At 41.1% G+C, this 25457-nt stretch overlaps 2 protein-coding genes across 3 annotated transcripts; both read right to left on the reverse strand.

Moving 5' to 3' along the window:
- Positions 1-536: 536 nt before the first annotated feature.
- On the reverse strand, positions 537-5994 carry LOC132263446 (E3 ubiquitin-protein ligase Su(dx)). 2 transcript variants are annotated; one of them, XM_059763212.1, is made up of 6 exons: positions 5915-5994; positions 5037-5183; positions 3312-4039; positions 1150-2603; positions 892-1090; positions 537-820 (listed from the first exon to the last, which is right to left on the reverse strand). In XM_059763212.1, exons 2-6 carry the CDS (start codon positions 5095-5097, stop codon positions 551-553), a joined length of 2712 nt encoding a protein of 903 aa, XP_059619195.1. In that variant the 5' UTR covers positions 5098-5183; positions 5915-5994; the 3' UTR covers positions 537-550. The 2 variants fall into 2 exon arrangements, with proteins under 2 accessions (XP_059619195.1, XP_059619196.1); XM_059763213.1 differs by having other exon boundaries at positions 5840-5928.
- Positions 5995-6082: 88 nt separating this feature from the next.
- LOC132261473 (uncharacterized) lies at positions 6083-23695 on the reverse strand. Its single transcript, XM_059760308.1, has 3 exons — positions 22352-23695; positions 20341-20602; positions 6083-6807 (listed from the first exon to the last, which is right to left on the reverse strand). Exons 1-3 carry the CDS (start codon positions 23245-23247, stop codon positions 6511-6513), a joined length of 1455 nt encoding a protein of 484 aa, XP_059616291.1. The 5' UTR covers positions 23248-23695; the 3' UTR covers positions 6083-6510.
- Positions 23696-25457: the final 1762 nt, after the last annotated feature.

Genomic DNA, 25457 nt, shown 5'->3' on the forward strand with positions numbered 1-25457 from the left:
AAAAAAAATCTGCGTCTATTTCGATAATCACTTTATTATCTATTTGCTGAGGATAATGCGGCCTCAACATATTAATTTTCTCCTCACAAGTTTTGCCAGTGACACAAAAATAGTCCCCTATATTTTTCATTCAATATATAAACACTTTTCTAACCAGAGGAATAAAGTGAAAAGGGGTGGACTTTGAACCGTGGATTTAGCAATTTGTAAAAAATAACTTTAATCTTTCTTTTCTATTCTCCAGAATCAACTTTCTTACCCATTTCTCTCTCTCTCTGCCTCTTCTCGCACTGTCTCTAAAATCTAAAAGTAATTTGATATTATCACTGATCCCATTTGATCTCTCTCTCACTCTCTTCTCATTCAATCTGCTTGTCTTTTAAAATCCTTGCCTCCCAATTTAGCCAATTTTATACAATTCTCCTTTATTCTTAAAATTAAAATAACCTCCTACGTTTCTATATGTATAATCGCTACAGCGCTCATGCCTTCATAAATCTATCAACAGTATGTACAGAGAAAAAGGGGGATTAAAGTTCCGCTCTATAGCCTACTCCTGGCCGAAGCCCTCCGTCTCTTCGATGGCATAGTTGAGCTTCTCCACCAGCTGATCGTAGCTCTTGTACGGCGGCAAGTCCAGCCGATTGAAGCACGTGTGCGATCGCGGCAGCCACGTCTCCTTGCCCACCTTCTCAATGCAGAAGCGCTGCGGCCCATTGGAGCCCATCAGCTCAGCAAAGCCACCCACGGGCACGCGGCAAGTGCCCGTCACAAACTGCAGCAGTCGCGCGCGCTTCTCGTTGTCCGTTTCTCGGACAAACTGCCGAACAAAATATCGCACACTCAGTACAAATATAGAATAGATTGAGGAAGAGCAGAAGGACAACTCACCTGCCAGAACCACAACACTTGCTTGCTGTTGCGATTGTAGTGCCTGTAAATGGTGTTCCGCTGCCAATCGTCCACGTCGATTTCCTGCATTCCGCACAGCATCAGTTCCAGCTCGCGCTCGTCGAAGTACTTCAGCCACTCCAGCGGCACCACTTCATTGAAGCCGTCCAGGAATGTCTTTGTCTGCTGCTCGATTCCCCTGTTGAGAGATAAAGCGATCATTCACTCGTTCACACTCTGAAACATCTTTCAACTCACCTCGTCATCCGCCATTCAGTCATGAGCGTGAGGTACTCCTCCTTGTTCTCCTCCGTCACACGCTCCTTGTCGCCATTCTCCTTCAACTCATGGTGGATAATCTGTCCCAGCACCTCAAAGTCCACGCTGAACCACAACTCCAGGCCGCACTCGTCGATGTTATTGTCCCTCACCCACACCAGCGAATTGTAGAACTCGGGATCGATGGACTCGATGTCCTTCGTGGTGAGCTTCTTGTTCAGCATCCTCTTATAGAACGGCATCGTGAAGCCCGAGTAGATGAAGCGCCCATGATAGAGCGCCATCGCGATAAATCTCCCGATAAACTTGAAGTACTGCAGATGATCGGGATTCACATATGAGGCGGGATTTATCTGCAGACTGTAGTTGTTCTTGTTGGCATACTCGAACAGACAATACATGGGATTCAGCACCTCGTGCGAGAGTAGGAAGAACCACTCTCGCGACACGCCGCCGTAGTCCAAGCCCTCCTCACCCCTGAAGATGATATACAGCCGGCGACGGAGCTCGTACGCGGGCAGCCGCATGATCTGGTGGTAGGAGTCCTCGAACAGCGTTTGGCGCGTCATGGTGATCTTGATGTGGGACGGGAGAGCGTTGCTCTGGCATAGATAGCGGAATTGACTCAATTTCCAGCGGAAGGAGCGTTCATATGCTCTCGGGACGCCATACACGCCCTTTCCGCCTGCCTTCTGAGCAGCTCCTGGCCTGGGGTCCTCAAACGTCGTCCTCCTGGTGTTGTGGTCCACAAAGAAGCGCTCTCCATTCACCGTGTATCGGATCTCCCAGCCCGGCGGCAGCGGACCCTCGCTCATCAGGCTCACTTCCTGGCCCTGCGTTCGCGGATCCTCCCACTGTGTCGTGCGGTTCTTGTGGTTCACGTAGTACACGCGATTGTCCGGTTGCACGCGCTTCTCCCAGCCATCTGGCAACGGTCCCAGGCCATCGTCCTCCTCCTGCTGCCCGCCACTCGGCTGCGCGGCCCCCGTGGCGGCCGGAGTATACAGGAACCGCTGATTACCCTGTGCCACCACGTGCGCTCGCTGCCCTTGCCAGTGCTGGAAGTGCTGCAAGCGCTCCGTGTTGGGTCTCTGCCATGTCGTGGTGCGCGTATTGTGGTCCACATAGTACACACGCCCTCGCGGATCGCGCCGAATCTCCCAACCAGGCGGCAAGGGAGTCGGCTTCTCCCAATACGTGGACCTTGTGTTGTGATCTACGTAGTAGCGACGCCCGTACTGATCGAAACGGATCTCCCAACCCACTGGCAAAGGTTCATCCTCACTCGCCGTCTGCTGTGCCAGCTGCTGATCCGTTGCATTGGACACTGGCGCTGGACTGCCATTCACGAGACCCGAAGCACCACCTGCAGCGCCTGCAGAACTGGAGGCACCATTCATAGCCATGCTGGGACTTCCCTGGGTCGGATAGCTCTGCAAAGACAGACAACAATGCGATCAAATAGTACCTTCAAACATTTTCATCTGCACACACGCCCCGCAAAGTACCCGTCTGAAGCGCCTGAATCGCAGAACCATCTCGAAAAATCAATAAAAGTAAATCACAAATTCCTCAAACATTAGAAGAACCACCCTTCTTTCTTCTCCCAATTAACACACTGATTCAACAAAGTGACAATAATATGAGAATTTATTCACCTGTGCACCCACTATCTTATCTCTTGAGATTAACAACAGACTCTCTATTGATAGCGCACAGTTGACAATGTGTGAAGTCTATGAAATTCCCTTCTTTCGTGTGAATATCGTTGAGAAATTGTATCGATTTCCTATCCCCACATCCATGCGTGTGACAGTGAACTTCAACGGCTTGTACATCACAGAGTTCATCAATAAATTAACGCTTCCACTGAGGTCACTTATCACGTGTTTAGGAAGAAAGGTGGAACGTGAATCTTGAAATAATTGAAACATTCTATACGCGTTTTGAAATCAATTGCAACTTTGGTGAGCGTTTTAAAGACGCACGCGTCTTCACATCTTCAAGTTTCAAATTTTAAAGTCACTAAATGAATTTTAGAACAATGCATGATCTAACAAATCTGGTCCCTTTTGCTGTTTTGCCTCGCTGAGGTTGTTGCAAGTGAATGTCGGATATTTTGTGATTGAAATTTCACTCACCGGAATTGCCGCTGCCGCTGGCACGGAGAGAACTGATCCATTTGGCTGACTACTTGCCGGGACAATGGCATTCTCCCAGTTCATGCCGCTGTTCCTCCTGATGGCACCCGCCGAGCTTGTGGCGTGCGCCGTCCCGTTGGCGGTTCCGGACGCCGAGTGCTCAGGCGAGAAGGACACCGTGCGCAGGGAATCGCTAATACTGCTTGGTGAGGCGTTCGCGGCCGACGTATTGACGCTCCTCAGGCGCTGCCTCGCCCTCACGCCACCGTTCAGCACACTGCTGCGCCCCCCACTGCCAGACGCCTCGCCATTCACACTCGCCGCGGCGCCGTTCGTGATCACGACACTCTTCATGTCGATCTTCAGCCCATTCAGCACCGTCACGAGTTCGCCGCTCTTGTTCTGCCGCGCCTCTGGCGACTTGGACGTCACGAGAAGATCCATTGTCAACTCCAGATTCTCACAGCGACCGTTGTAGTGCTGCAGAATCTGACCCAAGCTCAGCGTCTGCTCGCCAATCAGCACATCCTTGCGGAAGCTCGAGTGGTCCAGCACCTTGAACTGCAGCGTCGAGTTGGGCGTGACCAGCACCGTGAACTCCTCATTCCACTTCGGCAGATATGTGTTCTTCACGAATTCCGTCTTGCGAATGCTCTTGCTGTCCACCGAGAGTTCCACGTACGGATTTGGCTTAAGGAAGCCCACATTCCTCAGTGACGCCTGCTCAACTGTGGAGAGAAGAGAGGGAGAGCGAGAGAGAGAAGCGATCAGTGGATTGACAGCGATCGAGAGATTCTTCTCAATTGAACTGGATTCTAGACGAGATCGTGACTCAAACTCATTTTGATTGTCACTCCGTAACGCAACATTGACTCGATCCAGGGGTCAATTGACACGGCAAATTAATATTTTGGAGCGATTGCAAGAAAATCAGAAAACTTATATGTATTCAAAACATATGTTCACTTATTCAACTTTCAGTAAAATTCAATTTAATGTGAAGTACTGATTTAACTACGTCACTGACTGACAGAGAATAAAAACAAACTAAATATGTGCACAGCAAAAAACTGTTTTGCTAATCATGAATCCAAGAAGAGAAACACACAAGAAAACGACTCATTCTTTTATCAAACTGAGAGAGAGAAAAAACTGACAAAAGTGATAATCACTTTTGAATAAATTAAAGATAATCTTCTTCTGACTCACTTTTCGCACTTTGCCTTATCACGTCTCCTCAATGCAAATTCGGGGGCGCAAGAAATATGCCATTCACCCCTCGGTCTTCTATCCCTATTCATCATTATGACGATCAATTCCCACTATCAGCGTGAGCTCGCGGAATATTGCAGTAAAAATATAAAATGTGGCAAAATAGACGCATTCGCGCGCCGAGGATTATATAAGAGAGAAGTAGAGCGGCAATAGGCGATTTTCTGGTGGCACTCCCGCGTGAAAAACACGAAAATTTTCACTCTCTCGTGCCATCAAGCAATTCAGCGCGCGCTTCTGCCAATGTCACACGACCATTCATTCTCTGGCACTTTTTCGAAATTAATAAAACATTAGCCTGAAAGTCTATCATCTCTCATTCTTCGTCTTTTCCATTTCACTTGCGCTCTGGCGTTTGAAATCTCCGAGGGATTCTTTTGCTTTTCGATGTGGTCTTCTTGGAATTTCATTGTGAATAGTTGAAGAGGGATTCTTAGAAATGCGGAAACTTACGTGTGACACTGAGTTGGTGGAATCCCTGATTCACTGTTCGACTTCCTGAACTCTCAGCCATTCTTCCAATTGCTTTCCTGCCTTCTTCGTATAATTTCGCCTGCCTAACCGCTCATTTTTGCCAACTTTCCACTCAATGAATTGCACCTGAAATGAAGAGAATCACATTAGAGATCTCCTTTTGCCAAACTTAAGTCAGGCAATTGAATTTATTGTGGGTCTCTGCGTTTTGCGTGGGTGGTGAGCCATTCTGGGTAATCTTATCAGTGGTAAACTGTCTTATCTGCCTCCAACAACCCACTGAGTGTTTTGCTGAATCGCGTCAATTGAGATATAAAGCCAAATTGGCCAGAATTTCCCAGCAAATGTGACGGAAACTCACGACATCATCTCCAGGATCTCTCAGAGAAAGTCACAATGCATTAAAATGTACACCAAATCAATTGGAACTGAGTCATTCCTTTCAGAAGTCATGAGAATCCTTCAGGATGGGGAGTGATAAAGTGCCAGAAGAGTCCTTGATAGACACTCAAATGTTCCGGAACGTCTGGGAAAGAGTGACTCAATCACAGCAGGTGGTTTCCACTCAAAACAGTCACACTTGCTGATATATCCATACTAAATTGATGTGATTGTAATCGTGATCATCCTCTCGTATCTCCTTCCGCCATAAAAGAAGGGTTTTGAGGAGTATTTTGAAGGAGAAGCTTGAGAAAATTTAGAAGAAAATTTTGACACTCCTCATAGGGATGAAATGTCAACAGAGAAAAACACCAAAAATCACACTTTTCTCGCCAATTTACCACTTATTCTGTTTTCTAATAGCAAATTAGATCTTCAAGGAGGCATTTAGACACTTTCTCACTCTGTTTACTCACTTATTTGCTTGGAAATTTGGAAAAATCCGAGAGAAAAACTCCCCGTCTCTCGCTCAACTTCGACTTTTACACCTCGATTAATCGATTACTTTTCTTGACGTTCCCGTATTCACCACAGCGGGCCGCAGCGCCATATTCACCTCAGCGCGGGAAATTCAAAAACATCTCTTACTCAATGAAATCACTTTATTTTTCTCCTCATGTGAATAATTTATATGAATGCAGTTGTCTCTTGTATCATTAACATAATTTGCTCTTAAACAACTTACAGAAGGGTAAATTGCAGAGGAGTTTCTCTCTCCACTCCTCCGGAAAATCATAAAATCTACACAAGAAAATCACACACTGCAATTTATAAATATCTTTTACGCTGAATTGAGAGTAATTGACGATGAATAAAATGCCTTGTCATCCTCTACTGGATCCAATATTACGCCTAATTCATATTATTAAACCATTGTTCTCCCTTATGGCAAATATTGCACCCCAAACAGCAGCATGCATCCTTCGAAACCGGGCAGCTCTCAACTCTTCACAGAAAAGTATCGACAGAACGCGGAGCGCAGCAGCGCGTTCATTTGGCTCAGGGAACAGTATCATACTGGGCGCGACTGGGGTTTCCGGTTTGGCGGCGGCGGGGGTGGCGGAGCCACTCTCATGCGCGGGATCGGCGCCTCCAGGGCGGGCTCCGGCAGCTGGCCATCGACGGCGAGGTCTTCGTCCTCTGCCTCCTCGTCCTCCGATGTCAGCGAGTTGCCCTCCGAGGGGGACGGCGACTGCGAGAGCGGCGACAGGGTCTCTTCCTCCTGCAGCATCGTCCTGAACTCCTGGATGGACTTATTGAGGGCCCACAACTGGGACAGCAGCGACAGATCGAGCTGGCGAAGGTCAATCTGAAAGGAAAGAACGGAAATTCGTGAGCTTACTTTCTCAGACTTTTCTTACAAAATATTCAAACTGAGCAGCAATTCAGCAAAAAATAGCACATAAGTTTTTTTTTCTACTTAACGCGCTTAACCGTTTTTGTAGACTTTCTGCAAATACCGCACAATTTGCTGACAATTTCCCTGCATTTCCAGCGAAAGTGATCGCAAATTGAGATCTCAATCACATGCAAAACATCATTGAGGAGAAAAAAAGGACGTAAATTGTCCACAATTTTTCCTCATATCGATCAATTGTGATTAATTGCAGGCGCCTTGATGGTTTTCTTCAGCCATCCAGCCGAAGCACAGAGAGAGACAGACTTAATGGAAATGATGGCATTAAATTCAATTAAAGCACGAGACTCTGTGTTTCTTCTGTCTCTCCAGACTTGTGCAGATATAATTGCTTGAAGGTATATGATTGCAGAGCTTCTATTGGAAACTGTGTTAAATGCGAGTGAAATCGAAATGGATGGAAAATTGGATTTGAATAATCACACAAAACGACACTGTTCTTGTCTCTCTGCGAATGGTCAATGGAAGATTCCCTCTCTTTCGGAGCTTTTTTCCCTAAGACAATTTCTGTTAATTTATTCAGCCAACCTTTTCCATCTCGCCAAGTCTTCATTGTTGATTCAACAATTAAATTTGCGCGCATCGATTGCTGATTAAACAATTGCCTCTCGTAACAAATTCGCCTTCCCTGAAGCGCAAGAGCTGGAGAAAGAGCCATGCAGCTAATGGAGATGGAATCATATACAATGGTTATTATTTTGATGCTTGAGCAAGTGTTTGTTTGAGGCTAAATCTCCTTCGTGACTCCATTTCTCCATGGCACATTTCTGAGGCCAAAATGAACTTGCTGACGTGCACAAGATTATTCCCGGTCAACAAGCACCTCAACATGAGGGCGTCTTGTGGCTTTTCTCTCCCGCTTTTCTGCCAAAGCTTTATAACACACAAATCGACAAATCGTGCTCAAGGGAAAAATTAAGTTCAAAAGTCACTCCTCAATTCACACTCTTGGATTATTGCAGAAAAAAAGCACCATTTGAATTGAGAAGATACTCAATCAGCAATTAACTTCCAGTTATGGAATATACAACATTAAATTTTTCCAGCCCGTGAGATAATTGTACATTTACACTGAATGCGGGATTAATGTAATTTCTTCTCACTTCACTCTGTTGATTTCTCTGAAATCAGTTACACTTTAGTTCTCATTAGCATAATTAAACATGAGGGCATTTTCTATCTGTCACAGCAGTAGTTGACTCTTCTTTTTCAGCAGCAGCTTTTCAGTTGAAATCTCCGAATTTTGTGCTATTTTGAATAACTATAAAATAGTGAATTTCCCTAAATGATCACACACGCGACTTTGGGAAAAGGTCACACTTTCTTCGTCACTTAAATTGAAAATTGTGTGAGCGTTTTTGTGGTCATCGGACAGTTGTAATAATATGATAAATTTCCCTTTGCAAAATTGATCACGAAAATATACAAATTTTCAGCCGCATTAATTTATATATGAAATATACGCATCTTTTTGCCCACATATATTTATTTCTCTTTCATGATCACTAAAGCCTTAAGATGTTAATCTCATGTCTCGGGCTTTTTTCTCTCCCTCTCCGTGTGCGTATAAACAACAGTTGAAGAATAAAAAGCAGTTGAGATTTCTATTAATAATCACCATGTGAGATTATCAAGAGATATTCGTGACAAAATTCCTCCGCCAAAGAGGAAATTATGGTGTCTCTCTGGCTGTTTTTGCTTGCTTATATGTATATAAAAAGGCCCTCATGTTCCAGCTTCTTGCAATTATTTGTAATTTATCTGGTGCAAGAAAAAAAAAGAACACTTTCATCTCACTCCAATCAGATGATCTCAATCTTTGTAAGATGTTTGAGGGGGGAAATATTCAAATGATATCACTTTCCTTCATCTCTTCACTATGCTGTATGATGAAAAATGTCCACTCTTGCGCACCCGAAGAACTTGAAACCTCACTTTCTTCGCTTGTGCGCGCGTATTAAAGAATTTTTACAACTAATGATTGACTTCTTCGCGAGATTTACCTTTTCTTTCTCTCTCACTTGTGGGTGGTTCACATGAGAGCACTTTTCCCACACAATCAGCAGCTCAAAGCACGCCAAAAACAACTAAGGCCTTCGCAAAGATGTGTCTTTTCACCATCATGTGCGCACCAGAGAAAATTACTTATTAAAATCTATTGAATTTTAGTCAGCAATTGCGCAGACTTGTTGATTGTGTGAAGCTAAAGAGAGTCGCGCACTCGAAATTACTTCTCCTCCATAATCCCGAAAAAGGTATTTTTATTCACAACATTTTTCTTCTTCTCCACCACATCTCGTCAAGAGAAATTGAAAAGCGAAGCATAATTTAATTGTCTTTCAGATGAATTTTCACTTTTTAGCCACAAACACACTTGAGATTCTCTCCTTTCGGAAAACACTCAAGAGTGATTTAGTTAAATTATTGCTCATTTTATCCGGACTCTTGGCGGTTCTCATTTGAATAATAATTTCCTTACCCAGAGACACAAGAAGGCATCAAAATGAATGGGGTTTATTGTTGTTTCTTAGTGCACATGTTAGTGAAAAATTCACGTCATGAATTGTAATTATCTCTTCTTTTTCCCTCAACAATTCTAACAAAATACACACTTTTTCCGTCTCGCATCTTAACACAGAAAACATCACTGATGACTTTATTTCCAAGGGGTGAATCAAAGAGGAAAATTACAGACTCTGCATGATGATTTTGAGACTAATCAGACTGGATAAATAAACTCCAAACCACACACTGAAGGGCATTAATTCTATTCACGCCTTTCCACTCCCAGAATGAATGCAAAAACAGAATCTAATTATATTTTAGTTACTTCATATCGACACTCACGAGTCATTGCTTTCGATAATGACATGCCCCTCGCGACTTATCTCCATCATTTGCAGTATTACAATTCAACATCACTCTTCATTGAAAATGCACAGTGTGGCGCTTCCTTGAAGGCCCACCGAAGATGATCTCTTTGCCTGGTTTTCGCCTCACTTTGCCGATTTCAGCACAGTATATCTTTAGATCCGCCTCGATGGCACAACCATTGAGGAAGTTATTCAAATATCCACCTCAAATGCACCTTTTACTGCCACAATTTTGCAATTTAATCCAATTTATCCATCATACCGGCGCACTTTAGTGAAACTTAATACTCCACCTTCGAGCCAATTGCGCCTCCCCACGTAAACAATGTATAATAATTTTCCAATTTTCCAACCACACGCTGTAAGATTTTTCAAAGACAAAAGACAACCCACCTTCGGAGGCCAAAACATTTTCAGTCGATGGATGCGCGAATGCTGAATAAAAGTGAAAAGAAATTCGCAATTGTTCCTCCAACTATTTATTATTTTTTGGAATGTTGCGAAAAAAGGGAAGCAAAAAAAGGCGCCGCAGCATTTCTCCATTGAAAATGCAATATTGTGAATTGAAATTTTCCCGCAGTAATATTTTTATGACTTGTGTGAGTAACGCAACATTGCGCAATATCGATCAATTATGCTCACTGAGACCAATTGCTATTGAAATCCCCTGTGATTTGGCAACTTCGATATATTGTATTGTAATGAGGCAATCAAAGTTCCAAATAGATTTAAGAGGCTTTAGCCTCTTATCGGTAGTCGAGCTGAGTGTAAAATTTATTCTGCGCTCATTCTCTTATCACTCCTCAGTGGCCAACAATGACTGGAAAAGAGCCGTCAAAGCGTCAAATGAATGGCTCTGTAAATATTTATCCAACTTGTATTGATGACTTCAATTCAAGTCTTTCCAACATTTCCATTGTACAAGTGCGGCGGTTTGGCATTTTGGTGGGTTGCGGTGAAAGTGTTAAATCGCATCATTTATAGATCTAATCGTCCATTTAATATGGATTTATTTTTGCAACATTGCGCTTTACTAGATTTTATCACTGTACAGCAAACCCGCTCTTTCTCCCTCCCCCAATTTCCTCATCGTCATTCTAATGAGTTAAATGTGTAATTAAATTTTATCGTCTCATTGTTTTTTTGCCCTCCCGCAAGACTGACCAATTTTGGGGACAGACAAGTGATCAAGCCCCGAAAACCATTAACCTGGCGAGAGAGAGAGTACAAAACATTTTGCAGAGATTTTGCACTCGAGTGCGAGACGGAAAAAATGGCCATCCATAAAAGTAAAAGTTTATTAGCGATGTGCCTCATAAATTTACGTATTAGAGGCCATTTTTACTCTAATTACCTTTAGCGACAAGGATAAATAGTGAAGAGTGTACACAAAGAATACACTCTTTCTTCTATCTATTTCACTTTTTCCCACCCACACGCGATGGGCAAAAACAAAGATTGTATACAAGAGAAATGAGGCGATAAAGTGTGATTTCATTGCTGTTCGGAAATCTCACATAGACTCGCTATTGGATAAATTTCATATTAGCTTTTATGTCTGCATTTTAATAATGCCGTTAACACTAGATTCACCTCAAGTTTCATGAAAACATGATACTTTTCACCAGATTGAAAGTGTTGTCTGATCCCCAGCGAGCACAATTTCATTGTACACCACTTAAATCCCTTCCCTTTTTCCACCAAATGACGTGGTCAAAGCTTAAGAAAACGCATTCCCTCAATTGCAGTGCGGCAACTGATCGTGATCCATTTGGGATAAGCAATTTGATGTTCCCTTCTGTTTGTGCACGTTTTATGCCAAAGCTAAGTCATCTGGCGAGTGTGATCAGGAGTTGCGCAAATCCGAGCCATGTGCAATATTTTGTACACTCTGTTATCCTCACTCTGGCCACAATTTCTTTCACGAAAAGTCGTGGAAATGACGATTTTTCTCACATATGATTTTCAATGTAATACTTTTTTCTCCACTGCATTTCGTGATCCAATCCATAAATATCTCAAGTGCATTATATAATAGAAATCAATTAGCCGATGATTGGGATGGAGAGAGAAGATATTGAATGACTTGGCATGACGTCAATTCAATGCTGCGGCAATTAGTTAGATTTTTGTGAAGGATATGAGAAATATGGAGAAAACTCATGGGAAAAGCCGGTGATTATATTTTCTCTTGATTGAATTGTCCAATTGATAAGCTCAACATGGGAAGACAAACGTCTCGCGGAATGTGACTTTCCACCTGCAAAGGAAATGGAACTGTCATGGAATGCACTTGATTTGGTGACTTGAAATTTCCATAATGCTTCTCCTTCAAAGCAGAAAAGATGATGAATATGCACACAATCGAATATGTAGCAAGAAAAGTGCACCGGCAGCAGCAACTTCAAGTCATATGATAATTGTAGAGGAGGAAAAAACTTTCTCAAATGATTTATCGATGGCTTTTTTCCTACTGTTTTCATGTTTCATCCAATCCCTGATTTTATGTTTTACATTACATCCACACACTGGATTTGTCATCAGTCTTTTTGCCTCTTCGCCAGGAAACAACACTATATACCAGTGCATTAATTGCTTTGACACATTTAACACACTCTCTGTGGAATATTTTGCACTTTGCATTCGCGAGTGCAAGAGAAATTGTATCAAATCTCTCATGTGATTTTCTCTGTTCAATTTATTGCAATTTAATTATTATCAATTTCCGTTCTTTGCCGACATCGTCAAAACACCCACGACACTCTGCATAGTCACGGTGTGATGATAAATGTGACACATCCTTTTGGAGACGATGCCATGTGGGCTCTCATGAAGTCATAAAATTCACAACACAGATCCAAATCAACTTTTCGAATCACGTAATTTTTCAGAGGTTTTCTACCTCAATTCTTATTCTGTTTTTTCGTATTCCTTCTCCACAGATGGCACAGTGAATGTGGGTTGAGAGAATGAAAATGAAAATGAGGATTGAACAGAGAAGAAAGTCGAGGTGACAGAAATGGTAATTTCTTCTCCATCTCATACATGCATTGCTTTGCAAACGAGAAAACCCAAATTGATTACGCACTATAGTTTTTAAAAACCCGACAGGACATGGATTGACATTTACACTAAGTCACCAATAATAATAATAATAATAATGGAAAAACAAGCAAAATGAGTCTTTATAATCAAAAATTTCAAGTCAATGAATTATTATTTTTTGTGTGCTCGCCCGAGAAAGTCATTCAATTTTTTTTCCAGTTTCTTACGAGTCAACTTCCTTGAACGGAACTAAGTTGACTCCCAAAATGCAGTAATGACCACTTATATTATTACATTTGCCAATTGACGGTGATGAAATGACTATTTCGAGAGCAATTCTCATCATCAGTCAATTTCCTCCCGAGCCACAGTGTCATTCACTTCCTTTGGCATTTTCAACGCGCCATGATGAGACTGAAAATAGAAAAGGGTTTTGCCAAGCAGCGTGCAAAATATAATAGCACTCTTGGGGTCTCATAATAGAATTAACAGAAATAAATTTGTTTAGCACGAACAGGTTGTGATTTTTTTTCATGTATCGTCACATGAGAGGCAAACATCAAACATGAGGAATGTGAAAAGATAGAGAGCTGGAAGGTAAATTCACGGATTTTTGTACAATGCTACGTGTTTTCAATTGAACAAGTGTGTTTTATACAATCACCATGTTGTCTCTCTCTCTCCCCCCATTTTTACTCCTCCAGTCAGAGAGACAGAAGGAAAAGAAACGTGAGTTTTCTCCAAAATCATTACTCACACGTTATCTGCCATTCTGAGACTTGCGACTCTCAATGGTCATGCTTCCGTCCATATAAGCTTGCTCAATGGTTCGGAAGAATTTTTCCACAAATTTGGAAAATTCGTCTTGCACACTGAATCAACTTCCACCATAAGCTCTCGAGAGATGGCGATTACGCGATTGTGAGCAGAGTTTGCAATTTGAATTGATTCCTATATGGGTTTTGAGTTTTTCTTGGCCTCTCCGCATCGCATCTTAGCGGATCTCCAATAAAACTTATTACGGAATATCTCAATTAATGCGGTGGATTGGATTTGATGGTAGAAAAGAGATGTAGGTAACGCGAGAAAGAGGTATAGTTTGAGATCTGTTCAATTGCACAGACACACTCTAGCTTGTGAACGTTTGAATGGGCGGGAAAATTGGATGATACATTATAATGAAAAGCATCTGCGTGATTTGGAAGAATTTTCAATTGCGCTGAAAATTATCTAACACCATTTTTCCATGCTGAAGATGTAGCCAATCTTCATCGGTTACGCCATACTCTATGCATTTCATTCAATGATCTTATGGGTTATTCATTACACTTCTTTCACGTCTCTCAACTCAGTTGATGAGATAATAGAATGATCATCAAGTTATTGTGCTGTGAAAGAACTTTTCATTGAAGAACACTTAAATACACAGCGAAACCAGGATTTGTTCGAATTACTATTGCCAACCAGCAAATGTTAACAAAACATTTTGGACGAAACTCACTCGTGGCAAGGTCTTCTCCCTCAATTTAGAGGCTCATAAGTACAAATCTGCAATTATTTTGACTCTCCTACGTCTCTGCTGGATTATGTGCTTAAGATCAGTGGCGTAGTATTTCTTTGTTATTTCGAAAGATTTATTCACACTTGAAACCCAGAAAAATTATATAAAATCCTCTTCTATGATATGTATTTCCAAACACACAATTAGTGATGAGGTACAAATTTGTAGGTGAAACAATGCGGTTGTGCTTTGCACTCGAAAAACCTCTTGCCAAGATAGTGAGAGGTGAAAAACAAATATGTGAATGGAATTTACAGTATTTTAATGTTCATCTCTGGTGCAAAGAAGTGCCATTAGTTGACGATAAAATGTCCCATTTCGGTGTGACACCCACGTATCGCAAAGCATAGTCAAAAATGGGAAAACATGCATTAAAATAGTGACAAAATTTATAAACAAAATTACTGACACTAAGTGAAAAATCCTCCATACATTGATTGTACAACCACATCCTTCTTACCGCTCTTGCTGTAATATGTACATTACATATTTGAATTTTCCGCATGTATAATGCAAAAGCCATGACAAAATAATTAAACCGCGGAATTTGTCGAGTTAATTTCCAGCAAATATGAAGTACAAAAATCGATGTATTGCTATATGAACAATTAAAATTTAATCTACCATAAAATATTCCATATTAAACTTGCAGATACACATTTTATACCATTCGAATGGGTTAAATTTTGGTCAAAATGGCCTTTTTGCTCCCACAGCGTCTGACCGATTGGGCAAAAAATCAACAATTCTCCCCTCAAACTCCATAAATCACGTCGTGATGGCACACACGAAAAAAAGCCCAAACCCATCATGTGTAATTTGTCCAAAACGCTTCTCTATTCCAAGACACTTCCCTCCCAAGTGAGTTATTAAGGTCAAAATAGAAATAATTATCATTGAATGCTAATTATTTCAATTACACCTTTGTCAGGTTCCCTCTTACGGTATTTTTTCTCCTCTGTTAATTTCTGTGAGGAAAAAGGTGCCAACATTTTAAACTCTCAAAGTGCATTAGAAAAAGTGTCTTCTCTCAATTCAACTTGTGGGTGCCATTCTCTCACTGTTTCACTTGACATTTCAGCCTTTTTTTCTCCTTAGCAACTCGCAAGTAAATAGGAAAACAGGTGAAATATTAAACTTCCATTCACATGTTTGTTGCAATTCACGTGAAAAAGTGTCGACACACCTTTTAAAATAAAACTGCACAAGAGACAAAGTATAATGTGGAAAAGAGCTTGTCTGGCAATACAAGCCAAGTCACATGGAAAATTTGTATAGCATGTGATGGATTTAAAGAGAGAAAAATGCATTTTTAATTAATTGCCCGAGAGAAGGATAGAAGTAACGAGACACGTGTATTAAATTCATACACAATATAAGGCCACATGGATAAATCATAGGAAATAATTAGTATTATTTAAATACCAACACTATGCGACATAATTAAATGAGAATTTACGGTATATTTTCTTCTCATGACTCCATATTCAGCTGCCTCTCTGCGAGATGGACAAAAATAGATGAAGAAATTGCCAGGTAAACGCATGACTGTACTCTCAGCGTCTTTGCCTATCGCGCCATAAAAATGTGTCAATCAATTCAGCATAAGTCAATGGATGCCCATGCTGACCCCATACAGCAATGCCAGGTGACCGAAAGAAAAAAAGTAAGAAGCCCAAGAAATCATTTCAATAACGGAAAGTCTATTTCGGAGCTCGTTTTTACCTTAATGCTCTGCTCATAGAGAAGCGAGGGCTTGTTTTGGATAGAGAAATAGCTTGTATTAGATGAGAATGAGGCACAAAGAATTTCTTTCGCCAAAATATCCTTTTCATTTGCCCTATTCTTCTATATATCTCATCTTAGTTGATGTCCTGCCTAAATGTGCAGTCTTTTAATTTTCTAATTCATCCCTTCATTGAAAGAGTGCCAATGCTACACGTTATTTTCATAGCAGCTCCACTCTCCCCTAATCAAATATCCAGCAGAATCACCTTGAAATTTGCGTCTGTTTCTCTAGCAAATTTGCACTATTTGTTCGACTATATCATCTGAAGAAAAGCACAGCTCTTTTGTTCAGCCCAAGACGTGAGTAACCTTGAGACCACAGCTCGCGAGTTTGAACTCATTAAGAAGAGCTCAATTCCCATGAATTCTCGCCCTCTTGTGAGCATTAATTTTCGATGTCCAATTATGAAACTCTCCGCCATCCAGAGCGCGTCTCACAATGGATAATGATTTTCCACGCGATACTCGCAAAAATTGCCGGAAGATAAATAAGACGTTACATTATTACAATACGTGTGACATGGCTGATTTGAGTAACCCTGCGGTATACTTGCAAACATTGTACAGAATTCCTTAGTTTGTATTATGTCTCAATTAAAACCCCCGAGGATCCACTAACATTACGCACATGTCCACTAATTAATGCCTCCTTAAGACACAGTCATACAAAATGAATTTACTACGGCAATGCAATGTGAATAACCCCATCTTTTATACTCGATCATAAATATAATGCCTCTTCTTTGCCTTTCTGTTCTTTCTGCAGAAATTGCAATGGATCGACTCCACACACATACACAACTGTATTCAGCAGAAAAACAGTGAGCAAGCGGACAAGAATGGGAAAATTCAGTGTCATCTTCCGTCATTTGACCACAGCAATTAACAACACTATCAACAGCAACAATGTCAATTCACTTTGGCCTAACATTGCGCTCTTTTATGTAACAATTTTGCCGCTCAAGCGCGGAAAAAAGCGTCACATATCGCAAAAGATCGCATTGAGAGCCAGAATCAACCAACTGGAACATGTGTAGAGGACAATTCAGGCAGAGACCCTGCAAGACTCTCCGTCATCGTGCCCAACTAATTGTCCATAATGATGAGAACTATCGTAAAAATCCACCCATTCCGCAACAGTAATCATCATGTTGAGTGAACATTTGTACAAACACACCAACAACAGCCGAGCGGAACAGCCAAAGACGCCATTGCGTCGAAGGTAAAAATGCAAATTGCTCTAACGTAAAAAGAGTAAAAATTTTCACCTAGGAAAAGCCTCTCTTTTCTCCCACAGACCAAATGACAGGTATGCCATCATTTGATGTGTATTCCGAGAGTCGGAACCATAGGAAATGCTTGGGTAGACACAATGAGAAGAACACACCGCGTGAAGAACCTCACGGGTCAGAAGAACAGCTATAACACAACTCTATCTTCCCCAATCAATCTTCACAAGACCACACATAAAAACAGCGTTCCTTCGTGTTCACGCCAGCGAAAAACACCCAGACAATTTTCAATGAGTCAAAAAAGAGTCCATTGCTCTTCATATGGTGACAGCAAAATTCATTTATTTTTCAACAAGGGAGTGAAAAGAGAAGAAGATTTCTTGTGAAAATTATTCAATTTCCTCAATCATTTAATATTCCACTGTCACTTTCGTGTGCGATTCACTCACGCAGAAAGTTCATGGAGTGAAAGATGCCGCGTTGTGTGAATTAATTCACCACCTAATAATCATCATTACAATCTGACCGTGGTTCAACATTAACTGCTGCGAATTGATGTCTTTCGAAATATTACGACAAGAAATCCAAGCATTCGCCAAAGGGTGGTGAAGAAATAAAGCACGAACGAGAAAAGTCACGGACAGGACAACATCAAGCATTCTGCAACCCAAACGGACAGCTTTTTTAAAAATTATTTCGAATTGAATCAACACTTAAATGATTTTTGTGGTGAAAATTTGTATCTCAAGAGTCAAGCATGCAAAAACTCGTGATTCAATGAATGTGTAACTTCTCAAGAAGTATTTATCAGGACAAGTTAATAGCACCACCCTGTATTTTCATCAATATGCCACACTCTTTTTGCCTCCCTGCAATTGCCTCTACACACTTTTCCAATGTGAACAATACACCGTGAAATTGTATGAAGAAAATAATCAACAATTATTAAATTTTGCGTCTATTCACTCTCTCGTGCTATTCTGCACCGCGTTTCAACCTTGAAAGTCATTTTCTAGACCTCCCCATCAAACAAAAAGACCACCTCAATTCAAAGAACTGCGCTGGACAGTATTTCTTCTATTCCTATTATAAATTTTGCAATTCCAACTCAGTACGCATTAAAAGAAACTTAACACATACAATCCACTAGACATTTTTTTCCCATAAGAAACTCAACAATTCATCAGCGATTGAGGAGAAGACAAAAAAGATCACGAGAAACTGAAAAGATCATGTCTATGGAATATTTTTTTCCACACACAAACACGCGTTATCTAACCAGAGGATTGAGGAAAATATGCAAATTCTTGCAAGAAATATCATTTTCTCTCAATCTCTCGCTATTTCATGCCAATACAATATGAACTAATAACGCATGATTTTCATATGTTGTGAGAGAAAATTGAGGAAAAGAAAAATTAAACCGACCTTGAGTCGCTCTCAATTGAACAGACACTTTTCTTCTAACGCACGCTCTCTCTCTTGGTCTCCTCTTGCATAAAATGCAATTCCGTGAGATTCACCTTAATCAATAGACTTATGTTTCACATGAATATTTCACTAAATAGCAGAGTTGCAGTGAAAAAAATCCCAACAACTTTTTTCTATGCTCTTTTCACGCATATATTCCAGGGAAAATTATAATACCAATGCTTGTATTTTCATGAGAAATTATGGCAATAATTAACCATTTCATATCGCGCCTCCGCATCATCAACAATCTCTTTTATTCATAAATTACAAGAACATTAGCAATCAACAGCAAAAACAGGCGCATTTGTCGATGAAATTGGTGGAAAATTAGTCACACTATTTCGTGATTTTATTCAAAAGAAAAAAAATAATACAATAAAAATAATTTATGTATTATTGCTCAAAGATCATTCGCCCCGTGGCGATACTCATATGCCCTCGAAGGTGTGTTGAAGAACACAGTTTTGCGGGATGATGTCAAAAACCAGTCAAAGACTCAGACGCAGAGCTAAGAAGCAGGAACGATAAGACAGAAAAACGAGCTTGACAGCGAGATGAGTCACACACCCAAGCATTTTTGCTTAATTAATATGATCGACTCGTTTTTCAACATGATTCACCTCCACTTCACCGAGAAGAACGCAAGTTAACTCTCTCAAATCACCCTCTCGCGGAAGAATTGAGGCAATTTTGCGTACGATAAACCACATTCAAACACAGTCAGTGTGCAAAGAAATTGATTTGATAAATGCAGAAAAATTTCTAATGGCAATTTGATTGATTAATTTTCCCAATTATTGCATTTATAAAGCAATAAACAGTGAATAAAAGTGAAAATCAATTAATAATGGATGGTCAGAGGCTTCCAAATCATGTTATCAGGACGCCATCGCGAGATTTTCACCATAACTACGATGATTAATGGCGTGTCTCTCTGATTTTTGTTGATCTTGTACACACCAAGGAAGTGTTTTGATGTCTGCATCAATCTTACAGTTTATATTCCACGAAATTATTATTGCTAATGTACTGAAATTTCTAGACGAGTTTCTAGATCACACCGATTTTCTCTGAAATGATAGAAACTCTTTTGGTATTTAGGAAACGAATATCAATGCAATTTCCATAAAAATCTAGCACGATCGCGTAACACTTTGGCCACATCAAGTGTTATTCGCGCATCTCATCTAATGACTCTTGCCTCACAAAAACTCGCTTAACGAATCATAGAACCACACACACTTCCTGGCCCATCCATCAGTGCCGACTATCCGGAGAAAAACTCCGCGAATTCGCGACACAGTGATCGTCTTTCAACGTAGCGGATCTCATGTGTTATCTGTGGAATGTGCATGTGGGCAAAAAAACCTGCGCGAATGACATAAAATTTGTCCACCTTTTCGCTTCTATCGTGCGCTTACGTAAAAACCAGACCAGAGTGTGAAGAACTCACCATTTCCCTCCTCAAGATGTCCAATTGTGTGTCCAGCGTGGACTTTCTACTGTCCAACGGTGAAATCTCTTGCAGTTGGGCGGAGGCGGCGGCCGAATCTTCGGCCGATGATGCGTTGTTGCTGTTTGGCGTCGATGCCGTCGTCGCGGTGTTCTTCAGGGCCAGGCATTCGTTTTGGTAGAGACGCTGCTGAGCGGCCGACAAGTCAAATCCACTCAGACTCTTTGGTAAAGGCGGCAGCCCAGGAAGCGACATGTTAATACTGCAATTTCACAGGTGAGACAAAGAACACAATGTGAGATAATTTAGTCAATTTTCTTTTCCGCAGATAGAATTGAAAACAGTAAAGTTCTCGGGCAGCATTATTATTATTATTATTTCTATCTTGGCATGGTTGGTGAGCAGAACTTCACTGGGAAGACTCTTGAGAATTTCCTCAAGCATAACCCACGAATCTCTCCCTCATTTTCTCACCAACCTTTGTCTTGTTCTGCTCATCATTTGCACTGTCTTTAACAGGGTGTGGCAATGTGAATGCACATCAGCATTCTGGTTTTATATTATGACTTCGATACACTCTAAAAAGAGTCTGTATTGTCATTGTTTGCATTCTCATTGGCACACTCTGTGTCTCCCGCTTCAGACATGCAATAATGGCTCATGTAGACACTTTGCGTGATATTTTTAACTTGCAACCTTCACCAAAAATCCACTCAGTTCTGTCTCACTTCCTCGCCAGCAGGAAAACCCTCGTGCGCCACGTGCTAAAATACCGTCGCGACACAGAGAATTTCTGCATCGACACGGAACATTTTACAAAATAAATTGAATTTAAGAGAGCAATTAAAAGACCCTCTGAAAGTGTCTCGAATTCTTTCTTTTTTTCCCGCCACTCATGCAAAGTGGAGCCGATTTTCTGCGACACAGAAAAACTACTGTAGAAAATTTTGTGCAAACTCTGCAGTAATACTCACACACATACGCAGTGTTTGTTTGCAAATGTTACGATGTTCTCTAAGCACAATTTAAATTAATGCAAATCAGTGGAAATAATTTGTGAAGGAGTGCACAATGGACAATTTGGTGGGAGACAATATACAACAATATATTGGAGAATTGCACAAGTCAACCCAATTGCAAATCTGTGTAAATCAATTGACGCATTGGAAAAAGCGCTGTGTGGAAGACAAACAGGAAGATTTTCACCGCACAGTTTCGATACAAACATTTTGAGTGTTGCAGCAATAAATAACGCCAAGAAATGCCACCAACAAAGTCAAGTATTACACAAAAAGTCATTTCCTCAAACCCATGGAAAAGAGAGCCGAGTGATGATCACATTCCTTCCCCTTGATATTATTCAGCGATGATTTTTTTTCCACCATCATCGGATCAACATTAATTTTCTTGACCGGAATAAAAGCAGATGAAAAATTTGTTAATTCAATTTCTCTCTCGCCTTTGTGAGCCTCTTTTCGGCGCCGTTGAACTCACTTTGCAACCTTACATAAGCCGATGGCATCTCTTTTTCCTCCATTTTCACGTTATTGTGATGTGATTTAATCAATTTGCCACACTGATTGGAATCTGCGCGAATGGAAATTCTCCAACACTTTCAAACAGGAAGGTGTCGCCATGAGTTTTGTTTAATTTACACCTCCAATCAAACTCAAATGCGTCGGGAAGAAGGGGAAGAAGAAGCAGAAGAAGTCTGTGAGGATTTCCAAGACTAAGAATGTCAACCACGAGGATTCTATCGAAAATGTCTACAATTAAATCTTTGTTTTGACTTTTAATGCTAGCGAAAACAAATGGGAGTTCGTCTTGAAATAAATTGTAAATTCACATTGCTATTACAGCGAAAAAGTTTCGTATAATATTCAGGTCAATTTCACTTCCAAAACTGCATGAGAATTACTCAATTGCCTCACTCTATTATCATGTCAACAATTAACATTCACATAACGTAGTAAAATGTTGAGAATTTCCCCGTCATCTAACAACTCATTACCGTTCCTCGTTGTCCCTCATGCTGTCCCAGGAATCTCCAACTCCTGACGACGTATCATCAGGTCGCTCTTCATCCTCCATGCCGGAATCCTCGAGACTGATGTGGCAACTGGTCAGCACCACTGTCTTGCCATTGTCGCCCACTTCCACCCAATCCGACGTCCTGATTCGGGATCTCTGAGTGCCATTCGGCGAGGAATCGGTCGATCTGTCAATTGACTGGCGCTTCTTCCTCATCGGGATCTTCTCTGTGCGCATTGCCGTCAATTCAGCAATCAACATCTCATGAAAGGCCACTTTCTTCTCCACCGGCAGAGGATCCTCACGCACTGTCGGCGCCTCATCACCCTCTGGTTCTGGTCTCTTGGCCGAATTTCCATTTCTCACCTCAATTGCATCACTGTTAATAATAATCTCCGTCTTTTCCGTCGCCACCGGCTGCTGGTGCTCTGACTTTATCTCAATGCGATTACGGTTCTCCTCACGGAGCATCATTGGCCCATTTACAACCACCACATCGTCATCTCTCACCGGAAGATCATCATCTTGGGTGACTTTTTGCGGAGTTGAGTCGCTGGTGATCCTCTTGGAGCGCACTACAGACGGTGATTTTGTGTACATCTCCAGTTGCATAGGCTTCAGGTTCTCTTTCTGGTTTTCACTGTCTTCTGTCTTCTGCTGGGCCACAATCACCACTTTGCTGGCATCATTCTCAGTCGCGAGTGCTCTCTTATCGACCAGAGCCCCGCTCGATGGTGACTTGTAGACAAGAGTGCGTCCAGCAGCACCAGAACCCGTCACAATCACACCAGATTGCGACTTACTGAGTCTGGCATGAGCCACAACAGCCGCACTCGGCCTCGGTGGCACTGGCGGTCCTGGTTTCCTCGATATCATCACTCTATCCTGTGTCTATCCTCACTAGCAATTTGTATGAGCGCAGCAAAATTCCCTCTGACTCACTTCATTTGAATACAACATTCATTCTTCACCACCTGATCCACGTCACACTATTGCAATTCCAATCTTCTTGAAGCAACACAACTCTCTCGATCACCTTTTTTCAGCCGATAATTCACACACAATAACACAGCACAATATATTGTATTATTGCCAATTGGCAAATTGATAAGAAAATATCTGCCTTCAATACTCTGACAGAGTATGGAAGTGAATTTTCATCTAAAACACTCTTTTTTAAAAGTTTACAAGCCTTTCTGCTTTCTCTCCTCTGGGATTTTCACTGTGAATATGCTAGGAATTCCCTCTGCTGACTGCCTAATATCCAGAGAATTGAATGAATTCGCTTCCGAATGACTTCACAGCAACATACCCGAACGGAGACTCAGCGAAAACTAAAGTTACTATGAGTTGCTTGATGCCTCTCGAGGCCGCAACGATCCATTCAAATTCTCTCATTCTCTCTGAGAGAGAAGTACAGAGTGATTCATAAGTCGTAAAGTGCATCAATCTACATAAAAATTTGATTTCGGGCAAGAATTAAAGCTATCAGGAGAGATATTCATTCAAATTTTTCAGCATAAACCTTCAGATTTTATGCAAAAATCACAAGTAAATTATACAATCCGAAAGTATTTGCATGTACAATCGAAGAGACACACCGCGCAGTAATGCACATTTACCATGACATTAAATATTTCACCTTTCTCGCTGTTTTTCAAACCATCGAACAAAGGTATTTTGTATAGAGCAGCAAAAAAAGGCCTCTCCTGACATTATCACAAGAGAACAGCATGTGGAGAAGTTATTTTCCCCGCACGGCATATACGCAAAAAGTGATCCAAAGAAATTTCATTAAATCATCAATGATTTGGCCCAAAGGCAACACCTTCAGCTGGAAAAATTCAATCAATACATTACAATGTAATCAATCAAATTATTCTCACTACGCCTGTCCTCATGCATCTTTCGTTTTTCTCTTCGTTCTCCCTCCCACCTTCTCATTAACAAAATGCACTTTGGCGCCCAAGCAAAGAAAGAAGTAAAGTAATTTCAAGTGAGAGTGAAAATATTCAAATATCCATGATGATGTTTTGGACCACAGAAAAAAAGACATCACACGCATAAAATAAAAATCACGCAAAGAAAAATATCATTTTCACTCTCTATCGCGCGCACAGTTTGAAAAATATATACTTTCTTATGCCGGCCCTTAGCGATGCCAGCCAAGCATTTCTATAATTTAATCCAATGAAAAGGGCAATTATTCAATCACGAGACACACCGTATGGGCTTTTCCCGTGGCGCCCAAAAAAACACCGTCTGGCCATGCAATGCTGCTCAGGCTTCATGCAAATCGTAAAATAATAACTGAATCGTGAGAATCTCTGTTAAACAGTCTTTAACTTACTCCAACTGATACACTTCAGTGGAAATGTTTTACCAATCTCGATAATCAGAACATATTTAAAAGACTCTGAAAACCCTCAAGAAATAAAAGCCAAAAATGTCTAATTTGTTTAAAACTCACATTTAGAGCTTCAAGATTTTAAAAGATAGTAGTAGCACCGGACCTTTGTCATAGCGTGACTGTCTTTTCTGAGGTGGGTCGCGTGGCGAATAACAATCCAAGTTCAGGCAAATTTGAGTCACGATTTTTTCCCTCGCCTTTCCCCTTTCCATCAATATCATTAAATGTTAAATTGCAAAAGAGAATTTTTCTTATTACTAAAAAATATATTTCGCTCTTTGATTTATATTGTAAGTAAATTCCACAATGTCTCGCCAAAGAGAATCGCCTTTAGTGTCTGTGCGAGAAAAGGGGACGCCTTTTGCCACCTTCTCGACCGCGATACCAATCAAATTGGGCAAGCAAGAGTTGTTGAGTGTTTGACACTCTCAATTATCTCAGCTGGATGGTTTTGAGACAATTTTCTAAGCACTCTCGCAAAATTGATTCTTATCAAATTTCGCAATTCACGCCTTCATGAAGTTGTGGCACATTAATACTTTATCACCATGACTATCGCGAGAGATCAATCAATCAAAGCCAGCATGCAAATTGGCAGAAGACATTGCATACAATAGACTGTCCACCACCCACAACTTCCCTGAGACGCAGAAGCCACGCAAGTGGGATGATTGAC

This window comes from Phlebotomus argentipes, unplaced genomic scaffold (genome assembly GCF_947086385.1).
Source record: "Phlebotomus argentipes unplaced genomic scaffold, Phlebotomus argentipes genome assembly contig_15, whole genome shotgun sequence".
NCBI classification, from domain to species: domain Eukaryota; kingdom Metazoa; phylum Arthropoda; class Insecta; order Diptera; family Psychodidae; genus Phlebotomus; species Phlebotomus argentipes.